At 39.4% G+C, this 18,883-nt stretch overlaps 1 protein-coding gene across 3 annotated transcripts in view; it reads left to right on the top strand.

The window, feature by feature from the left end:
• nbeab (neurobeachin b) overlaps positions 1–18,883 on the top strand; it is a 208,719-nt gene that overhangs the window by 150,743 nt on the left and 39,093 nt on the right. For all 3 annotated transcript variants that reach the window (XM_079481818.1, XM_079481820.1, XM_079481819.1), the window contains 3 exons: positions 15,328–15,445; positions 15,880–15,982; positions 16,813–16,928. In XM_079481818.1, the coding sequence (XP_079337944.1) occupies positions 15,328–15,445; positions 15,880–15,982; positions 16,813–16,928 (337 nt within the window). The remainder of the gene's footprint in view (positions 1–15,327; positions 15,446–15,879; positions 15,983–16,812; positions 16,929–18,883) is intronic.

Raw genomic sequence — 18,883 nt, 5'->3', positions numbered from 1 at the left:
ATTCCAGGCAATATGGCCACACTGCAGGGCTCCCAGTTAATTTTCTCGTGCCTATCGGCTGTCAGCCCCCTACCCCTCGCGCTTTGAATTCTCTCCTTTCATTTGTTTTATTTTCCACGCTGTATTAGAAGTCCCGTCCTGGGGGAGTTTGTGAGGGGAACAAAACGGGCAAATCTGGATATTTTTTGTAGCTTCGTGGATTAGAGGAAACTGGAATTTGGATTCTTGAAAGAGCGAGTCTAACCTAAAAACATAGAGAGTATTAGAAATGTATTCCGAAGGTTTGCCGTCAGCCCCCAGCGAAATGTGATGCTTGTCAGCTTCTCTGATTAATGACATGCATTTATTTGCATAGATTTAACACTGATATCATTAGGTTATTCAAATAATGTCCTTTTGATTTAAATGCCCTTTAATCAAATTTTTATGCATCAAAAGATATTCAGATGCACGTTAAAATTGATCTCATCACATTTTTATTTCATTTTTTCATTAAAGTTATCTAGTTGTTTTCCTTTATTTCCCTTCAAATAGTCAACCACAAACCCCGGGCTTGCAAAAACACCTTTAACAAGCAGCCGTCACAAGACACCAACCTCTTCAGCTCTCTGTGATTAATCTTAATGTCTTGGAGAAATCCCATGTTTAGAGGTTGAATCCGTAATCATTCGCTCACTGACCCGATGATACTCAACCAGAACATCCTCACAACAGCCCCAGTGAGAACAATGCCTTGATGCTTTTCAAATTAATTATACTGCCCCATTCTGAGAAGCACGTGCGCTCAACAGACGGTTCTGGAGAGTGAAAACAAAGGGAACGAAAAAGAGAGAAAAGGACTCCTTTTCTCCCAGGTTGGGGGCTCGGGTAATGAAATGCTGGTGGTTGAAGCCCATGATGAAATTAGGCCATGTAACCCAAATAAGGGATGAAGGCTTCATAATTGCCAGTCCTTGAGATCTGAGGTGCTTGGTGCCAACTGTCAGAGCTGGGCTAATGATGACAAATGTCTCTCTATGCAGATTGCAAGAGGGAGGAGATAGAGAAAGAAAGAGGGGGAGTGAAAATAAACCAGTGAGAGAGAAAGTGAGCAAAGTGAAAAGAGGTGCAAAGTCAGACAGGTGCTTTCTTGCGAAACATGAAGAAAAGATGCCGTCATGGATACAGATTTTAAGATCCAGCGGAAGTTGCATTGTAATGCTTGAAATGATAAGAACAGTCAAATTCAAGACATAGATCACAACCAAACTTTTTAAGTATGTCGTGCCATTTAAAGTCTGTTTTTAATCTTTCAAAAATGCATACGTGACCTAAACCTCTATGGGATAATGTGAAGTGTGTAAACACATTTTTTTTTTTTAACTCTCAGTGAAATACCTCTAAAACAAACAAAGAAAGCCATAAATTCGTCCGCACTCATTGTGACTAAAGAGGTTATACCATTGAGAACGCAAAAACCTATAGTGCGGTCCAGCTTTGGCCAATTTGTTGCATGAATGGCTTTTTGAAAAGGTTCCCACTTGCTACAAAGGGAGCCCCCTTTTCTGCTTGCCCTCTCCCCATCTGTGTCATCTGTTGGCCCTGTGTGTGAGGGGCGGTTTCTGTTCGTGGGAGGGGGCGGTGCTATGGGGGGTGGGCTCCCTGGTGACCGGGGCCAGTTGTTTTATGGACTCGCTGTACTGGAGCTGGCAGTTCATAAGTTGCCTGTTCTTTTGTTTAAGACGACAAGCTGACACGTGGGAGGCGACGTGTCCATATTGACGTATATCATTTCCATTAATAACACGGACTGCCTCATTTCCGCCTGCTGACTTATACAGAGAATCCCTTCACAATGACACTTAATTGACAATGTGAAATGGAGAGGGGTGTGTCGGCGGAGGCTGATTTTGATGTTCTTTTATTAAGATTTGGGCTGGGAGCAGGGATCCGCTTATGTGATATGCGTATTATATATATTTTCTCTTTGGTCTGCACTGAACATAGGTGTTTTACGCATTTATATTATTATATTATTCTGTTTAGATTATGGTCAGGTACGAATAGTGTGCACCGACACAGCATTTTCATCTTTACATAGACATTGTGGTTAATCACATTTAAATATATAAAAATAATAAATAGTTATTAATAATAATAATGCATAGTCATAATAATAATGTAAATAAATTAATAGAAATGTATTACCCACCCAAGTTCCCATTTTTGAATATTACGAAATGTTTCAATTTTTTGATCATTATTAGGGTTGACTAATACGTTTTCATCGTTTATATAAACACAGTCCATATACTGTATATTGCCTGATTGAAGTTATAAAATAAAGCTGACTGATAACAGAAGCAAGACTCCATAATGTATTCCATAATGCAGTGACATATGGAGCTAGTGGCCGGTGTTTTATATTACACGCTCATTAACACCACATGAGTTGTTTTGTGTTGCTGACACAGACCCTCAGTGAAGGTTAAAATGATTGATATCCTTAGCTCTACTTTATGTGAAAGTCTGATTTTGGGGCAAAAGGAATTAGGCACCTCATTTTATGGTCAGTGGTGCCTGTAAGAACAGGCAATAATAAAGCAATATCCAATATTGTAATAACCAATCTCTATTTTATGTCTCCTTTTAAAGAAACCAAAGATTCTTCTATAATCTATAATAGTTTTGGTAGTTTACAGCACACATATTTTAGAAGTAACTTTTCGTAATTCAGAGAACAACTTTGTGTAGATTTACATGTTAGCATCTTATCATTTCTTTTGTGTTTGATTCACTGTGTTTTAAACGCTTTGTATTGTTGTGTTTTAAGGGTTTCCAAGCTCCCGGCCGGCCTCATTAATGTAGTAGTTTAGCTCTAGCCGGCTTCCAAAATCAAAATTCAGTAGGTGTGCGGCTCCTGCTAAAACTCCTGGAGAGGGCAGTGGAAAGGGCTGACATACCGCTTCCTGCCTTCGGGCTCTCTGCACGCTGGAACAGCCCTTAGGCTAAAAGAGCCATTCGGATGACCACGTGTTCCCCCGTAATAAAACATTCAGCGGCCCAGTCTTCTCGTACTCGCCATTTTTAGGCAGCAAGTGGGACCCTCATGTGAAAATGTATTTGAATAAATATACATACAATATATACAAATAGTTCCATGTGCAATGTTAAATTGTTTATAAGCCTTTTTAACTGTAAAAAATCTACAGTAAAACAGTTACACTGATAAAATTTTGCTTTGCAAAATAAAAAGTCATTCCAACAATAACAATAATAATAATACTGCTAAAAAATGGTTCTTTTACTATTATTATTATTATTTTAATAATAATGGCTTGTATACACATGTATTAATCTACACTATGGACAGACAGAAGGACAGACAGAGATAGATCATTAAAAACGTATAAATAATACAAACGTATAATAATTATATAGTGTACATACTGTGTATACTGTACAAACATGCATAAATAATGTGCGCAAATGTGCCCAGATATACTTGGGTTATATGACTTTTGCGCTGCACTTTGTTGAAATTCAAATGATTTTATTATTGTCAATTTGGCGGGGCTGAGCGCCTGCAAAAACAGGCGGGGGTGTTGACACCATCTGACGAACGAGGATTAGTCGTTTACAGAAGCTGTAATATGATAGGTCAAGGCAAGGAGACGCTTTCTCTGCGACTCCGGCTCGGTGTAATGAATGATTGACAGGAGAAGGGGAAGCTGCCAGTCGCCGGCAGAGGTGCAGGCTTGATGGCTGCTGCAGAGCTCCGCGGATCCCTTGATCACGATGGGCCGCCCCCCTTTCATCTGCGCCCACAACTCTGCCAGGAAAAGCTGCTTTTCTTCCCCCTTTGCCGTCAACATTTTTTTTATTCGCCCTAATTTGCACATTTAAGACATTTTTATTTGCTTATTTGCAATTCCCTTTTTTACCTTAGAAACTTTACTCCCATTTTTTCTTAGCTCCCCCCATTTCGCACACCCCTAACTATGAGTCTTTCTTCTCGCCTTGCCTTTGGCGATGAACTAATTTCAAGCTCCGTAATTGCAGCGTGTTGTACACCTGCCTGCTATTAATTCTCCCCCGTCATTCACTCTCTCTTTCTTAATGAGATATTATTATAATTATTGTTATTATGGTGTTTGGTGTAATTAAGTTGATTGATGTTGGTGCTAGGGGAGGCTTTATTTTGGCGTCTGTAAAGATGAGGGCACACGTTTCCATTACACACAGGACATGACCAAGGTGGGCTGGTTCATTCCTCTAGTTGTGCACAGTGGGTCCAATAAACCTGGAAAGAATTTGCTGCGGAAATATTTCAGCTCAAAATGACCATCAAGACCATTTTCATACAAAGCGGTTTAAGCTGTGTTTATAATTGGTAGTGGATATCGTGCCAAATATTGGATTTGAGAATGTGAACCAAGCAGCAATTGGTTTGAATAGTCCATTGCAAGTTGTGTTTTAAAAGGCCAAACAATGACTAGCGTGGAGCTTTGTTCATATGAAAATCAAATTCCCCCTTCCTTCTTTCAGAGGGCTAAGACTTTTGCCCAGTCTGATTTTATTCAACCTGTTGTGTTCGGGGAACAAAAACTTCTCAGTCCGTTTGATCCCAATCCAATTGTTTTGCTGTTTGGTGGTTGATGGGAGTACAAAAGAAGAAGATGCAGGCAGGCCCACAATCTTTTCTGGCAAGTATTGGCAATCCAATTAGGGGGTCATATTAAGGGGGCTTCATGCTGGAGGTTTGTGTGTGAGTATATGTGTGTGTGTTAGACAAGAAGCTTTCATTGACCTTGCATTGAAGAATGAAGCTTTGGACAGCCCAAACAGTACAATTCTGACATTGAGGCTGTGTGTCTCAAATGTTTTGAAAGGCATCTGGTCAAAGCATTTTTTCTGGGCAGGTGATACCTGTTGTTTTAATAGGCTGATGCCCCTTGAGGTCTCATTATATTCTGTATTCTCAGTCTACACATGGCACTATAAATTGACACAGAGCAGACCATCTAATACAAACTAAATCTACAAGTCTTATAGTTTAAAAACAAGATCTTAGGTTTTAATGGACCTACCATTTAAGTAAAACGCATATCCTGGAATGGCAGGGATCCTGTTATTGACATTGCATATGAGCTCCAGAATAGCATGCGCTTTTGTTTGCCGTCTTCCCAGGCAGAGGATCTTAAAGTGTGTGTCAGCCATTTAATGCCACACGACCTGCCTCTCAAGAGCTACCGATAGGGCCTTAACCAATCCTGTTAAAAACAATTACCATTCATACTCTTCCATCACGCTTTGAACCACCGACCCATTTCCACTGCTGCTCTTTGCTACGGAAAAAATTAACATTTTAAGTTTAAGTTAAAATGTTTACTTCTCCTCTTCTAAAGGATTAAAACATTTTTGATGGTTAAAACTTTGCAGTTTCAAGATAAATGTTAATACTCGCTTGTGTAGATGGTTATAAACCTAAAAGGATGCTCTGTGAAATCTATGCAATATTTGATCACAAACTATAGTTTTAATGTAAATGTTCAAGCAGTGCAGACGCTTTTTGTAAACACACATTATTTGCCAGTCGACAAATCCTTCACTTGAGTCAGCTAGCAGTCATTTTTTATCTTCTAAATATTTCTGTCATCATGTTTCCTCCCCAATAACTCTCCGTAGAGAATCTATTGAACACTCCAGTGCATTCAATCCCATTCAAAGCGAAAGCCAAAGAAAGGACGGAGCATAATGCCTAATAGGTGCTTTAGTAATTCTGAAAGTTTTCATAGCTTAATCTGTTCTGAAAAGCTCTGCCGAGTGAAAAGGACCCCTGCAAATGGCCCTCAGAGTTAATGTGATGTGACTTCTGTACAATAAGGCCGGCAGAACGCTAGAAGCCCATTCTGCCGTCTTACCTTTTCTTCCAGCCTCTCTGGGCCCTTGGAAACCGCTGCCTAAATGTTTCATAGGAGGGTCTGTGTAAGCCACTCAAGGGCTCTTTTCCTTCAATGGCTACTTTAAGACTATTATAGGACGGCTCTATGGCCAGGAGAGAGAGGAGACAAATAGCAAAGCTTCGGTCTGTCTTTGTTGCAAGTCTGGGATTGATTTAGCACAATCGAGAGAGTCGTTGTGTTTTAAACACACTCATTGTACGCCTCATTTCTCCTCTTTTGCTTTTGTTAGAGTTTAGGCTTCCAGTTTTTGTTAATAGGAGGCCCAGATGCAGTGTGTGCTTGTGTTGGGCGATTGCATCTTTGAAACTTTGAAGCTAGCAAGAACTCTTTGATAACCTTTATTCACATCCCTTATACCTTGTAACTTTGTTTATGAAATATTTTGAAAGATTTAGAAATGACATTTTTCTCTCGGAATCGGTGTAGAAAATGTTAAAAAGATGCTTGTCTTGAACACACTCCAGCTAGAGATACATCTGGAACAATCCCAGAGTTTCTCAGCCTAATGGAAATGACCGGAAAATAAAGATTTTGTCCAGTCTTCCCCCATGCGACAATCGCCTATTCATCTAGATCTGATTTCAGCACAAAAGCTCAATCAATGAGGAAACGCCTATGATCCAGCTTTGGGGAACATTAACTCTTATGTGTAATAAATCACTTCACGAACTCGCTGTCTTTGGTGTACTCCAATTACAACCATTTCCATTTTCCAAAGGGTGAACCACAGAGAGATGAAGAAGCAAAGATACCAAGGAAGAAATGTTAAAGAGATAGTTCATCCAAAAAATGTCATTTCTAACCTGTATGGTTTTCTTTCTGCGGCAAAATGAGATATTTTGAAAAATGTTGGAAACCAAAAACCGCTGGTACCCAATGACTTCTATTGTATGAACACAAAACCAATGCAAGTCAATGTGTACCAATGGTTTTCTGTTAGCAACATTCTTCAAAATAATTTTTTGGTGTTCTGCAGAAGAAAGGTTTCAAATGACATGGGGAGAGTAAGTTAGAGAAGAAGTTTCATTTTTGGGTGAACTATCACTTTAAAGGAGAATTCCCATCTGTATTGTATGGGAACAGCCTAATGTGGATTTGCAAGAAACTGCTTCATTGAGGCTTTTAATTGAGATCCACAGACAAAATAGACAAACCCATTTCTGTTTTTATTTTAACACAAGATCTCTTTAAATCTCTTGTCCTGTGTTTCCCGTGTAGTGGAGCTAGCAAGTCTAGGTCACTAGCCCTGGAGTAAACAGCTTGCATTAATATGCTGTAATCCAGTGTAATTAGTCAAATAGCCACATGCCAGGCAGATTGTCACAGGCTGTCAGCTTTGGCAGGCTTGCAAGATGGTCCGCCGTCCTGCTGGCCAGCAGGGATACCACCGAACACACACGCACATGCATTACACACCTGCTTTAGCTTAGACATCAACTTCCAGCCATCACAGGAGATTTTTGTTAAACTGCAACATCGCAACACACTTAAACACCCCAAAATAAAAATGTTTACTTACCCTCATGTCATTCCAAATCTGGATGACTTCATTTCTTCTGCATAACATAAAAAAAGGCAAATCTCATTGGCCCCTATTGACTTCCATTGTATTGGACACAAAACCACTGAGACATTTCTTAAAACATCTCCTATTGTGTAAAACTGTGAAGAAAGTGTCACAAGTTTTGAATGACATGAGGGTAAATACATGATGACAGAATTATTATTTTGGGGTAAACTAAAGCTGTAAAATAGTTTAAAATACTAGTTTCACATTCAGTGTGAAAAGGTTTGTTTGATACGTTTTTAGTATGTTTTAGTATTCAACATCTGTGACCAAGATATTGTTTTAGTTTAACTGTCATAAGATTCGTTACAGCAAAAATTGCGGCTTGCATCAGTTTACATCCTCCAACTGAATTTAAACTCCCCCTCCCGTGGTGTTCCTTCAAGATTTCCTCCATCCCTACCTCATGTTGTGGAGCGATATGCAAAATACATGCACGCAAGAAATAAACAGTCAAAATAATTATAGCAACACGGGCCTTCTCCTCCCACTCCTTAACTCCTCTAGAAAGCATTAGACATAAGAAGACGAGGGTTGTCTAACAGGCCCATCAATGCCTCCCGGAAAACGTCTCCACGCAGCGCTGGATTAGCGAGAGTAAAAAGATTTAAACTATATAATTACAAGGGGATCAAGAGCAAATTATCTACCGTGCTCAACAGCCAGATTACCCTCTACTGTTTCCCTCTCACTTACCCCTGAGGATGAGAGAAACACCCCTCCCACTCATAAAAGAGGCTTCATATTAGCATAGACGTTGTAGCGCTAGCGGCTAACGTCTTGAGAGCTGCACTCCATTTTTGTTCTTGATGTTCTTAGGCAGTAATAGATAAGTTACACACTTAAAATCAGTAAAATGGGTCAGTATATACTATATTTTGTTGTATTGATCATCTGTATTATGAATTTTGCACTGCTTTGTTAAAGTGCGGTATGTCTGTAAAATTGTCAGGTAATCTTAATAGGTAATCTTTCTTTATCTTTGTCATTCTTTTAAGTGCAGACTTTTTCTAAAAAGTACTCTATTTACCTCTTTAATGACCTATGTAGTGCAAAAAACCTGGTGTTATTTTCAAGTGTTAAAAATGCTACAGTTTCATTCCCTATATAGTTCACTCTATAGAGAACTATATACTGTAGGTAATTAGATAGTTTACTTGATTTTATAGATATAGTTCACGTTTATCACCACTTTGATTAATAGTGTATAACCAAAGTCTGTTTACGGAAGTCATGCCACTCGCTGGCCTTGTCTGCAATGCATCCGGGCAGCTTACGTCATATCAACAGGCAGATATTTCTAAAATCGCTGGAAGAAATCAGAAAATGGCATATTGACATTCAATAATGAAACCTGACACGAACTGTTCCAAAACTTAGGTTTCATAGCTTAAATTGGGCTAAAATGACCTTTTTCGAGCAGCCATATTGAGCATTGTATTCATCCCTGTTCATTGTTATGAATTTCTCATTGTAATTACCATGATTCAAAGCAGAAAGGTTGGTCGAGCTCAGTTGTTAAAAAAACATTAAAATATAACAAATTAAAAAGATGCAGATAATTATTTTATTATTTCCTAGTTGTTTTTCTTTGCTTCTCCACAATATAGACAATCACAGTTTGTTTGTCAGGGGATTTAGGTTGCGAGGATTGTTTCATTCCTCATACACTTGTATTTTTTGTATTGGCACAACCTGTATGTTTCTTTCGCTTCCTCATAATGTTGTTCAGGTCTCTAAACCTGATGTACTGTACAAAGAGCACAATGCTTTGTTTGCAATTTCTCATTGTCAGTCTGTGGATGCTCTTCATCAGATCCGTGTGACCTAGTCATCGTAAGTGTTATGAGTCTCTTAAGAAAGGCCATTAGTGTGGGACCTGCAAATGGACTCTGTAAAAAATGACACTCTGTCTTTTTAAAAAGCCTTTAACACAGACCGTCTTAGGCTGTTTATCTAGATTAGTGTTAGCCGCATGTGTGTGGACGCAAGGGGACTTTTAGATTCTCCTCTTTTCATGGTAAGCGTCAGAGGGGGGATCTCCTGTTGGATGACCAATGGCAGACGGGAGCATTTAAGAAAACTGTCCGTTATTCGACATACTACGACTTTTACAAACTAGCTCAACTGCAACGAGATTTCACAAAGACAGCATCAACAGATCTGTTTTCTCTGCACGCACGATCACGCAGGCGTACCCGAGACGCGGCCCTTGCAGCAGAACCGCTATTGACAAACTGGGTTGGACATATTAGGCAGTGATCTGAGCAGAGAGCATAGCTCATATTCATCCGTTTATCACCGCGGTCTCGCTTCGCAACTGAAACCGTGTCACCCCGACACGCGCTCTCACACACCCTAAATGTGCGGTGACAGTGATTATGCAAAAACCACATCCTCTTTCCCGAGATACCTGCTCTGGAAGCCATTCCCATTTACTGGGCTGAGAAATGGATTCCTTCAGGAGCGTCCAATGAGAGGCTTGTGATAATCTGAAGGAATTTTAAATGTTGCTTATTTTCCCCCCTTAGAGCAGATGTCACAAACAGGAGACATCAGATGGGAAATATACCCTTTGATGATTTCGTTTGAGTTTTACAGATGAGTGTTTCTCATCTTTTAAAAGGATCTGCGGAAACTTGGTAAACAGCTTGAGATTTGGATCAGGAAGCTTCAAAAATAACTTTTTAGTTTTGGTGTTTGTATCCATATACTTTTTACATCTATATTGGTTTTTATTATTAATTATTAAAATGTTGTGCCTGTAAAGGCTTTTTTATAATGTCTAATGAAATGTGCATTTTAGAATTATTACATTTTTATTAAAAAAACTTTTTTCCCATTTACAATATATTTATGCATTTGACAAATGCTTTATATTTAAGACTTACTGGGTGATAGGCATAATCCATTTTGAAACCTAAAGAAACCTTATTTATAAAAATATTTTTTTTATAGTATATATATGTAAATAATATTTTACATATCTGAATATAGTGTGTATATGTTTGTGTAAATGTATATATATACACAGTATATACAGTATATATATATACAGTATATATATATATATATATATATATATATATATATATATACACGTATATCATTATATTAAATTAATATTCAATATGTATATTATTATAAACTATTTATAAATAGATACTTTTTATTTTACCTGTTATTTTGAATGCGCGATGTATCTAAAGACTACACAGTTTAGTCATCTTATGTGTTTTCATTATGCTTGTGAGTACTATATGCCACACAAAGCAGAAATAATTGTATTTAAAGTACAAAATGTTAATTTGATGTTTAATATGCCAGAGCGCACTGTTGCTTGCTTTTTTTTTAAAAAGCACCTGGTGCTAAATGAGTAATGAAATCATGAGACTAAACCTAAACATCACTGAGAAAGTCATCAGGTTTGCACAAAAGGTTATGCAGAAAAGGTTAAATTTGTTTCCTCGTGATGTAAATCAGGGCAGCGGCAACTCGGATGAAGCGTGTAAGAATGAGTTTGGCAGCGACAGGGCTAGGTACTAGGGCACACACACACACACAGACACAAACAGACGGACAAACACATTCATGCACATAGTGGGCAGACTGCAATAGTCACACCTTGTCATCCTTTGCTATTCCTCGTGAAACCAGGAGCCAACAACAGCCGACAGTAACAGTCCAGACCCCCACCTGTTCAAAAACAGGCCCTTTGGTAAAGACTGTCACATACTGTGCTGATCTTTCCTCTCTACAAGTACAGTGTCACAGCATGTGCGCATTCAAACTCCACTGCCCCTTAGACCAGCCGCACTTCACCCTACATGCAATAAAGATCTTTTACAAGCAACCAAAAGCAGTCCAAGTTATTTTAATGCATCCATTACTGCCGTTGAGCAGTAGTGAAGTTTTTAAAGGTCTGTGTATTTTTTGAAGAATGGTTTTAAAGGGCTAGTTCACCTAAATAACTGTAGTCTTCAACTTCTTGGGGCGGCAAAATGTGACGCATTACTATTGACATTTACAACATCAATTGTGTTTAATGCGTTTTAATAATGTTTGATTTCGTGGCAGATTGCTTAGAATTGTTAAATATAGTTTTGTTGTCCCGACTCCTGAGACAAGGATTACTTTGGTTTTACAATAAATACCATAGTACAACTCGAGGTTAAATTATAATGCAATTAGCATGTTTCATGCATTTTATTATTGACATTTTCTAATTTGAAGTCCAAATAGAATTCATTCGGGTTACGTCTCATGACTTACACCTTAGATTTCATTTTCTGTCTCTATTGTTTGAACATCCCTCACAATATCTCCTTTTGTGTTCAATTGAAGAAGAACTTCAATTCTTAGCATTCTTATCAACTTTACCATTTCATTTCTTTTCAGTATGTGCCGCAAAGACAGATTTCATAGTCTTATTGCAAATTCTCTTAGCATTTCAGTTATTTTACCATTCACTCATTAGTTAAAGCACCATCTCCATCTATCAGCGCTTTATGTAATCTATACATTTAATAATTCCCTTTTCTGTGATTTCTTTTTTCATGTAAGGCTGCTTTGAAGCAATTCAATGATATAAAAAAGGTTTTATAAACAGCGTTATGATATTTCTCTGAAATATTTCTTTAATTGGATCTATGCACAAATAAACAGACATTTACACACACACATACACACACACACACACACACACACACACACACACACACACACACACACACACGTATTCAGTCCCAGCAGTGGAAGCCTATTAGAGAAATCTGAGGCGAGCCCAGCAGAGGTGCTATGATGGCAGGTTGTCAGTGCGACAGACGACCCCCTTTATAAACATATCAGTCATGCTGGCTGTAATATCCCCGGCCAGACTCGGCACACATTTGACACGGAGAGGGATTGCACTCGTTTCTCTTGGGGCTGTGTGAAAAATTGTGTCCGGTTTAAAAATGACGGATCTTTTTGATGTATTCGCCACGTCATAATACTTGCGAGGGCAGTTTAGGGCATGGGGCATCATAAAAAGGATAGAGAAAAGATTTGGCTTGGATGCCATTCTCAATAATGGCTGTTAACGGGAACAAACGATAAGAATGGTGGGCTGTGTCAATTGTTAGGAGATGTATTTTTCATTGCATTCATAAGAAAATATTTCACGGCGTTGTTATTGCGTAGTTAAACTAATGCGGTTGGTGCATTGCTAATGCTATTTTCATGTCATGTAAAAAATATCATGATTATTGTATTCTTTAGTTTTTGTACAATGTTACAGCCATCATGGCTATTACATTCGCTGATGCAAATATGTACAGTAAGTGTGTTCATAAGTCAAAAGCTTGTAAATGTAGGCGTGACAGAAATACAACAGTCATCAGAATAGTTGTCTCGATGTTGTGCATCTGTTAGGACACCTTCAACAACCTTTAACAACTGCATATACAACAGACATAACCAGCCTAAGGTCGATTGGGTAGCCGTCCGGCCCCTGCGTGCGTTGACAGGCAGTGAGCAGCAGCGAGGCAAAACCTGGACCTTGTTTCTTGCAATGCTGCTGCTACTGGTGTGATTAGATTGGGGCAGAAGCCTCCAGCTGGCAGGCCTGTCTGAGACCCCGGGGCCGCTTGTCCCCGACACTCGTCACCATTGTGACACTACTGACAGGCAGCGGACAGCCCAGCCAGACAGGTTCATTAAGCCCCATTTTTTACAGCTGGGCCCCTCTCTCTCTCTCCCTGTGTTTCGCTCCCTCCTTTCGGTTTCCTTAGGAAGAATACACAAAGAAGCGAGAGAGTAACAACTGCACTTTGTCAGAGACCTCTGTGTCTACAGGGCCACTGGCTTGTTGATGTTTGATGTGCCAGCTCCGTTGTTATGACAAATTTTTTTCTGATGTGACCTATTTTCAGACATTGTTTCTCCAGCAGTAGCTTTTGTTGTCGGGTAACCCTTTGGCCTGTGCTTTGTCACTTGAAGAGACAGGCAAGGGCATGTGGAGATGCATATAAATGTGAATAAATCAACTGCAACATCGAGTGTTCTATTGCTTTTGTCTGTTTGGTTTTTACACACCATTTTTACTTTTCTGTTTTATTGTGGTGCTCGTTTAAGGGATTTAAACAAACCCACTAATTCAAAATGTTATTCTATATTATACATTCTATATATTAGTAATATATATTTACATTTTCATCTTAACATTTTATTTAATAAATATTAAGATACACCATATCATTTTATATGAATAAATAATTGTAATTTGTAAATTGTAATTGTAAACTTTTTTTCTTTCCCTATTTATTCTTTTTATATCTATATTATATGAATTTTTTGTTTGTTTCTTTATTTACAACACTGTAAAAAAAGGCATATAAATAAACTTGACCTGACAAATTATTGGCATCAATCTGAGTATTAAACTTCGATGTAAACGGGACCTCAAATTCTTTGACTTGTCGTGGAGAAGAAAGTTGTTCACTTACATTTCAATGTAAATATATTCACATAGGCAAATAGGCAACTAAATGAACAGGGCCTTGGAATAAGTTTCATTCTTAAATGTGAATAAATTCTCTTAATAGTCATACTGAATAAGTCATATTGATTATAATTATATGTAGTCTATGCCCCCCACAAAAACCATGAGGTGTTTCCTCCTCCATCATTCTATACGCTGCCCTTATTATCGAATGCTCTATTGTTCTCTCAGCACGTGGGCTGTCACCGAACCCTTAAAACCAGCCCCACAAGCTCCCAGATTCCTCTGACTGCCCATCTACTAAACTCCGAAGAGCCCTGTTTTCCACACAACCTGTCTCTTTCAGCTAAGCTCTGTGGAGGTGTCAAGTGGGGTGCAAACCTAAGGAGAGTCTGTCTTAAGGATGGTTGTTGATGGTTTACAGTGTATAGAACTGGGGGTACCTGTGGTCACGGATGGTAAGCATTTCGATATAATCCATTTTTAATTGAACCCCAGAGACTCGCACGTGACAGAAGGCCCTTACACTTTGGCGGCGAGCGTTATTCCGAGGAGAAATTAAGCAAGGCTGGTGTGGTTGGTCGGGGCTTCCAGTTGCTGAACGAGAATTAGCTTCAGGTGCCAACCCTGCCAGACTCTCACAGACAGGTGCTGTACACAATGTCCTTTATTTCTTAAAACCTTTCCTCTCCCACAAATCCGCTGCATCCACCCAGGAAGGGACCTTATCTATGTGCCACAAGGCATCTTCCTTCTGTTCTTGATGTGTGCGGGTACGTCCGTGTGTGCGCTTCTGTTTGGGTGCGTGTTAAAGCGGTAGGTGGGGAAAAGCGAGTCTGGCTTATTCTCACCTGTCAGGATGAAGTTCTTGATCCGGCCTCGGGGGTCTCACAAGAGAATCTCACTAATGATCCCCTCATGCGCCAGCCCTGTGTTAGTATTGATTATTTACAACCTCCTGACCCCCGCAGGGACCGTGCGCTGGCCCACAAGAGAGACGCGTCAAAAATTTAGAATAGGTGGAGAGGAGAGACTTTACATCATCGATGGGAAGCGGCCCCTTTGAGGTAATCAAAGCCCGCCCTGTCATCTTTCTACATCTGCGATGGATAGCGGCCAACATTTTTGACGGGACTGGAGTGTTTCACAGTGTTTCGTCTGTTTCGTGGCTCCGTTGCAAAATTATATGAGTGACAATAAAACTGCAACCGTGGAACATGCTTCCAAAGCAACGGTCATAACACACAGCAGTGTAATAAAAATGGTCTGGAAAATGTGTTAGATGAGTGTTGTTGTATAGTTAATGCACGTTTCTTATTCCTCTGCCTGTGTAGGTGCTGGTTTACTCCGAAGGTCTTCACGGGAAGTGGATGTTCAGCGAAATTCGAGCGGTGTTCGCCCGCCGGTTTCTGCTTCAGAATACGGCGCTAGAGATCTTCATGGCCAACAGAAGTAAAATCTCTTTCTGTGTCTTTCATGAATGCACAGCTTATTCAACCACGGCTGTAAATCAAGTTTTGCATGTAAAAAAACAAATATTCTTTCATTATTTACAGATCCTCATGTCATTCCAAACCAGTATGACTTTCTTCATCAGAAAACACAAAACATCGGCCCCCACTGACTTCCATTGTATTGACACAAACCACGGAGACATTTCTTGAAATACATATACACGTTTTGAATGACATGAGAGTGAATAAATAATGGCAATATTTGACAAATCAATGTTTTTTGGCCTCATAAAAGTGCAATCAATGTAACATAAATACTCATTGCTTTTATCTAGTCTAGAAAAGACCTTCAGTAGTTCATAGTTTTATGTGTAAAAAGGCCAACTGTGCCTACAACCAATGTTTACTATATGATGTCATTTTCTTTCTCAGCATCAGTCATGTTTAACTTCCCCGACCAGGCCACAGTGAAGAAGGTGGTCTACAGTCTTCCACGCGTGGGCGTCGGTACAAGTTACGGTCTTCCACAGGCCAGGCGAGTCTGTTTCTAGTTCCTCTCAGAACACCTGCACATGGTTGCCTCTCAGAATATTGCTCAAAACAATGTTTACAGGGTTTTTTATTTTGTTTTAAAAGATGATCACATCAGCCGTCAGAAACGCTTAACCATGAATGTATTCCTGTTGCTGTGTAATTGTTTGGAATAGTTTGCGGCGTAGGTAATGACTTACGGCATTGACGTTTTTGCTTGTTTGTCCTGGAATGAACCTGACCAATCCCCTACCAACCTACCAAGACTCTCAACTTATTTCTTGACCAGCTAGATATAAATTCTTGAGACCCCAACACATTACATTTTTCAGTAGTTCCTTAGATTACTGATACATCCCTAATATTACATTTTTTGTCTTGCTTTGTTTTTATTTAATCAAAGATGAATAAGTGCAGGTAAAATGCACCGAATTAAACCAAAACACATGTACGAGGAATTCAATCACGAAATCTTTTGCATACAAAATAAAACCTAGACCGTACCAGAGTTCTCTTTTGCTCTCAGATTTGTAGCATGTGTGTTGCACATACATCAATAGCAAAGCCTCGCATTGTAGTCATCTGCAAAGAATCTTTCTCGCTGGAAACGATGCATTCATTACACACCACAGTAAAGACCGTGGCAGCTTTGCGTGTCTGGGTGTACGGCTCTATCTGTTTGTACTCTTTTGTCTTATTTTGGATGCGAAATGTTACATTGTCATATTTTGAGTTATAAGCCATCTGCCTGCCGCAATAATCCTAATAAACGAAAGCAAATGTACGGTTGGGTCTGAGCCCTGCTTATTGGTGGAGGTTTTTTTTTGTTTGCAGGCGGATCTCTCTGGCCAGCCCTCGACAGCTCTTCAAGTCCTCTAACATGACTCAGCGCTGGCAGAGACGAGAGATCTCCAACTTTGAGTATTTGATGTTTCTCAATACCATTGCAGGTCAGATATACCTTATTTCACAACAGTGGCAAATTTTGACGGTGAGATATCAGCCGTGTGCTTTAGTATATTTTGATGTGTGACCCGCCGCTTATTATTTGTCTGATATAATGTTATTTTTCTATTCAAGATTTTAAAGTCGAACATTCTTGATATGGCTTTGATGCATTTAATGGATTTGTACATTGATCAGAGCGTTTTCAACATAAATGGGCTTTAAATACACAAATACATACAAACTGCACATTCACATTTGTTTTGACGTGTTTCTCACCAGCAATTTTTCTTTCTCCAGATAGAAACAATCATTTGGTGCAGTACAAACATTTTCGGTTTTGGCATTCTTCTTCTTTTGTTGCAAGAAGTCTCTGACACATTACTGTACTTCCGCTCATTATTTATTTAGGAGCTATATTTTCCCATAGTGCTCAAACACATTGCCACACAAAGAGCTTTGGACTCTTCGAGATAATTAGTATGGTGGAGCGTAACTGTGTTCAGAGTTAAAATATTCTGTAGCAAAGTCTCTGATCTGAACTAGTGAGAACTCGCCACACACACACACACCTTCACTTGACACTGAAATGTGTCATCTCTGCTCGCGCTGCATATTCATGCATATTTATATTTAGCTCCACCGTGACTTCGAAACATTATTGTCAGCTAATTAGATGTAAGGCAGAGTTGGAACGGGGTAAAATTCATTAAAGGCTGGAGTGGTAATGACCTGGGCTGACAGAGGTGTCAGTGAAGCCCGGCCTACAGACAAGAGAGAGAGGGGTGTTAATGCCGAGCCGGTGCTCTCCTAATTAAACACTATTGCAGTAATATTAACATCTTCCACTTGGGTCTTGGTTCCTGTCAGCTCAACCTCCCCTCATCTCAACCTTTCTCTTCCTCTCGGCCCTACTTCACAATGTGGCATTAACCTGGTTAATCAAGTCTCCCTCGTAGTAGACCCGGCCTATCGCTGAGGGTTCGAGATGGATTTGTTCAGTGTCAGTGTATGCATCTGAATACTAATCAACTGTGTGACTCGTATTCTTTCTTAATATTATGTTTAGCTTTTATTACAACGGTTCGGGTAGTTGTGAAAGGCCACAAGACGAATTCAAAGACAATCTCATGAGCCCCATCCCTCAATGTGTCACAGCTTGTATGCTAAGAGTTACACTTAGGTAATACAGTGAGTGAGTAGTACCCTTAGTTGATGCAGTTTGTGAGTACAGTTAGTGGGCAAAGTTAGTTGATACAGTTCATCAGAACAGTTAGTGAGTACAGTAAGTGGGTACAACATGTTGATACAGTTTGTGAGTACAGTTAGTGGGCAAAGTTAGTTGATACAGTTCATAAGTACAGTCAGTGAGTACAGTAAGTGGGTACAACATGTTGATACAGTTTGTGAGTACAGTTAGTGGGCAAAGTTAGTTGATACAGTTCATAAGAACAGTTAGTGAGTACAGTAAGTGGGTACAACATGTTGATACAGTTTGTGAGTACAGTTAGTGGGCAAAGTTAGTTGATACAGTTCATAAGTACAGTCAGTGAGTACAGTAAGCGGGTACAACATGTTGATACAGTTTGTGAGTACAGTTAGTGGGCAAAGTTAGTTGATACAGTTCATAAGAACAGTTAGTGAGTACAGTAAGTGGGTACAACATGTTGATACAGTTTGTGAGTACAGTTAGTGGGCAAAGTTAGTTGATACAGTTCATAAGAACAGTCAGTGAGTACAGTAAGTGGGTACAACATGTTGATACAGTTTGTGAGTACAGTTAGTGGGCAAAGTTAGTTGATACAGTTCATCAGAACAGTTAGTGAGTACAGTAAGTGGGTACAACATGTTGATACAGTTTGTGAGTACAGTTAGTGGGCAAAGTTAGTTGATACAGTTCATAAGAACAGTCAGTGAGTACAGTAAGTGGGTACAACATGTTGATACAGTTTGTGAGTAC

This window comes from Barbatula barbatula (genome assembly GCF_947034865.1).
Source record: "Barbatula barbatula genome assembly, chromosome: 19".
NCBI classification, from domain to species: Eukaryota; Metazoa; Chordata; class Actinopteri; order Cypriniformes; family Nemacheilidae; genus Barbatula; species Barbatula barbatula.
The sequence above is the reverse complement of the archived record's forward strand: the minus strand, read 5'-3'. Positions and strand labels throughout refer to the sequence as shown.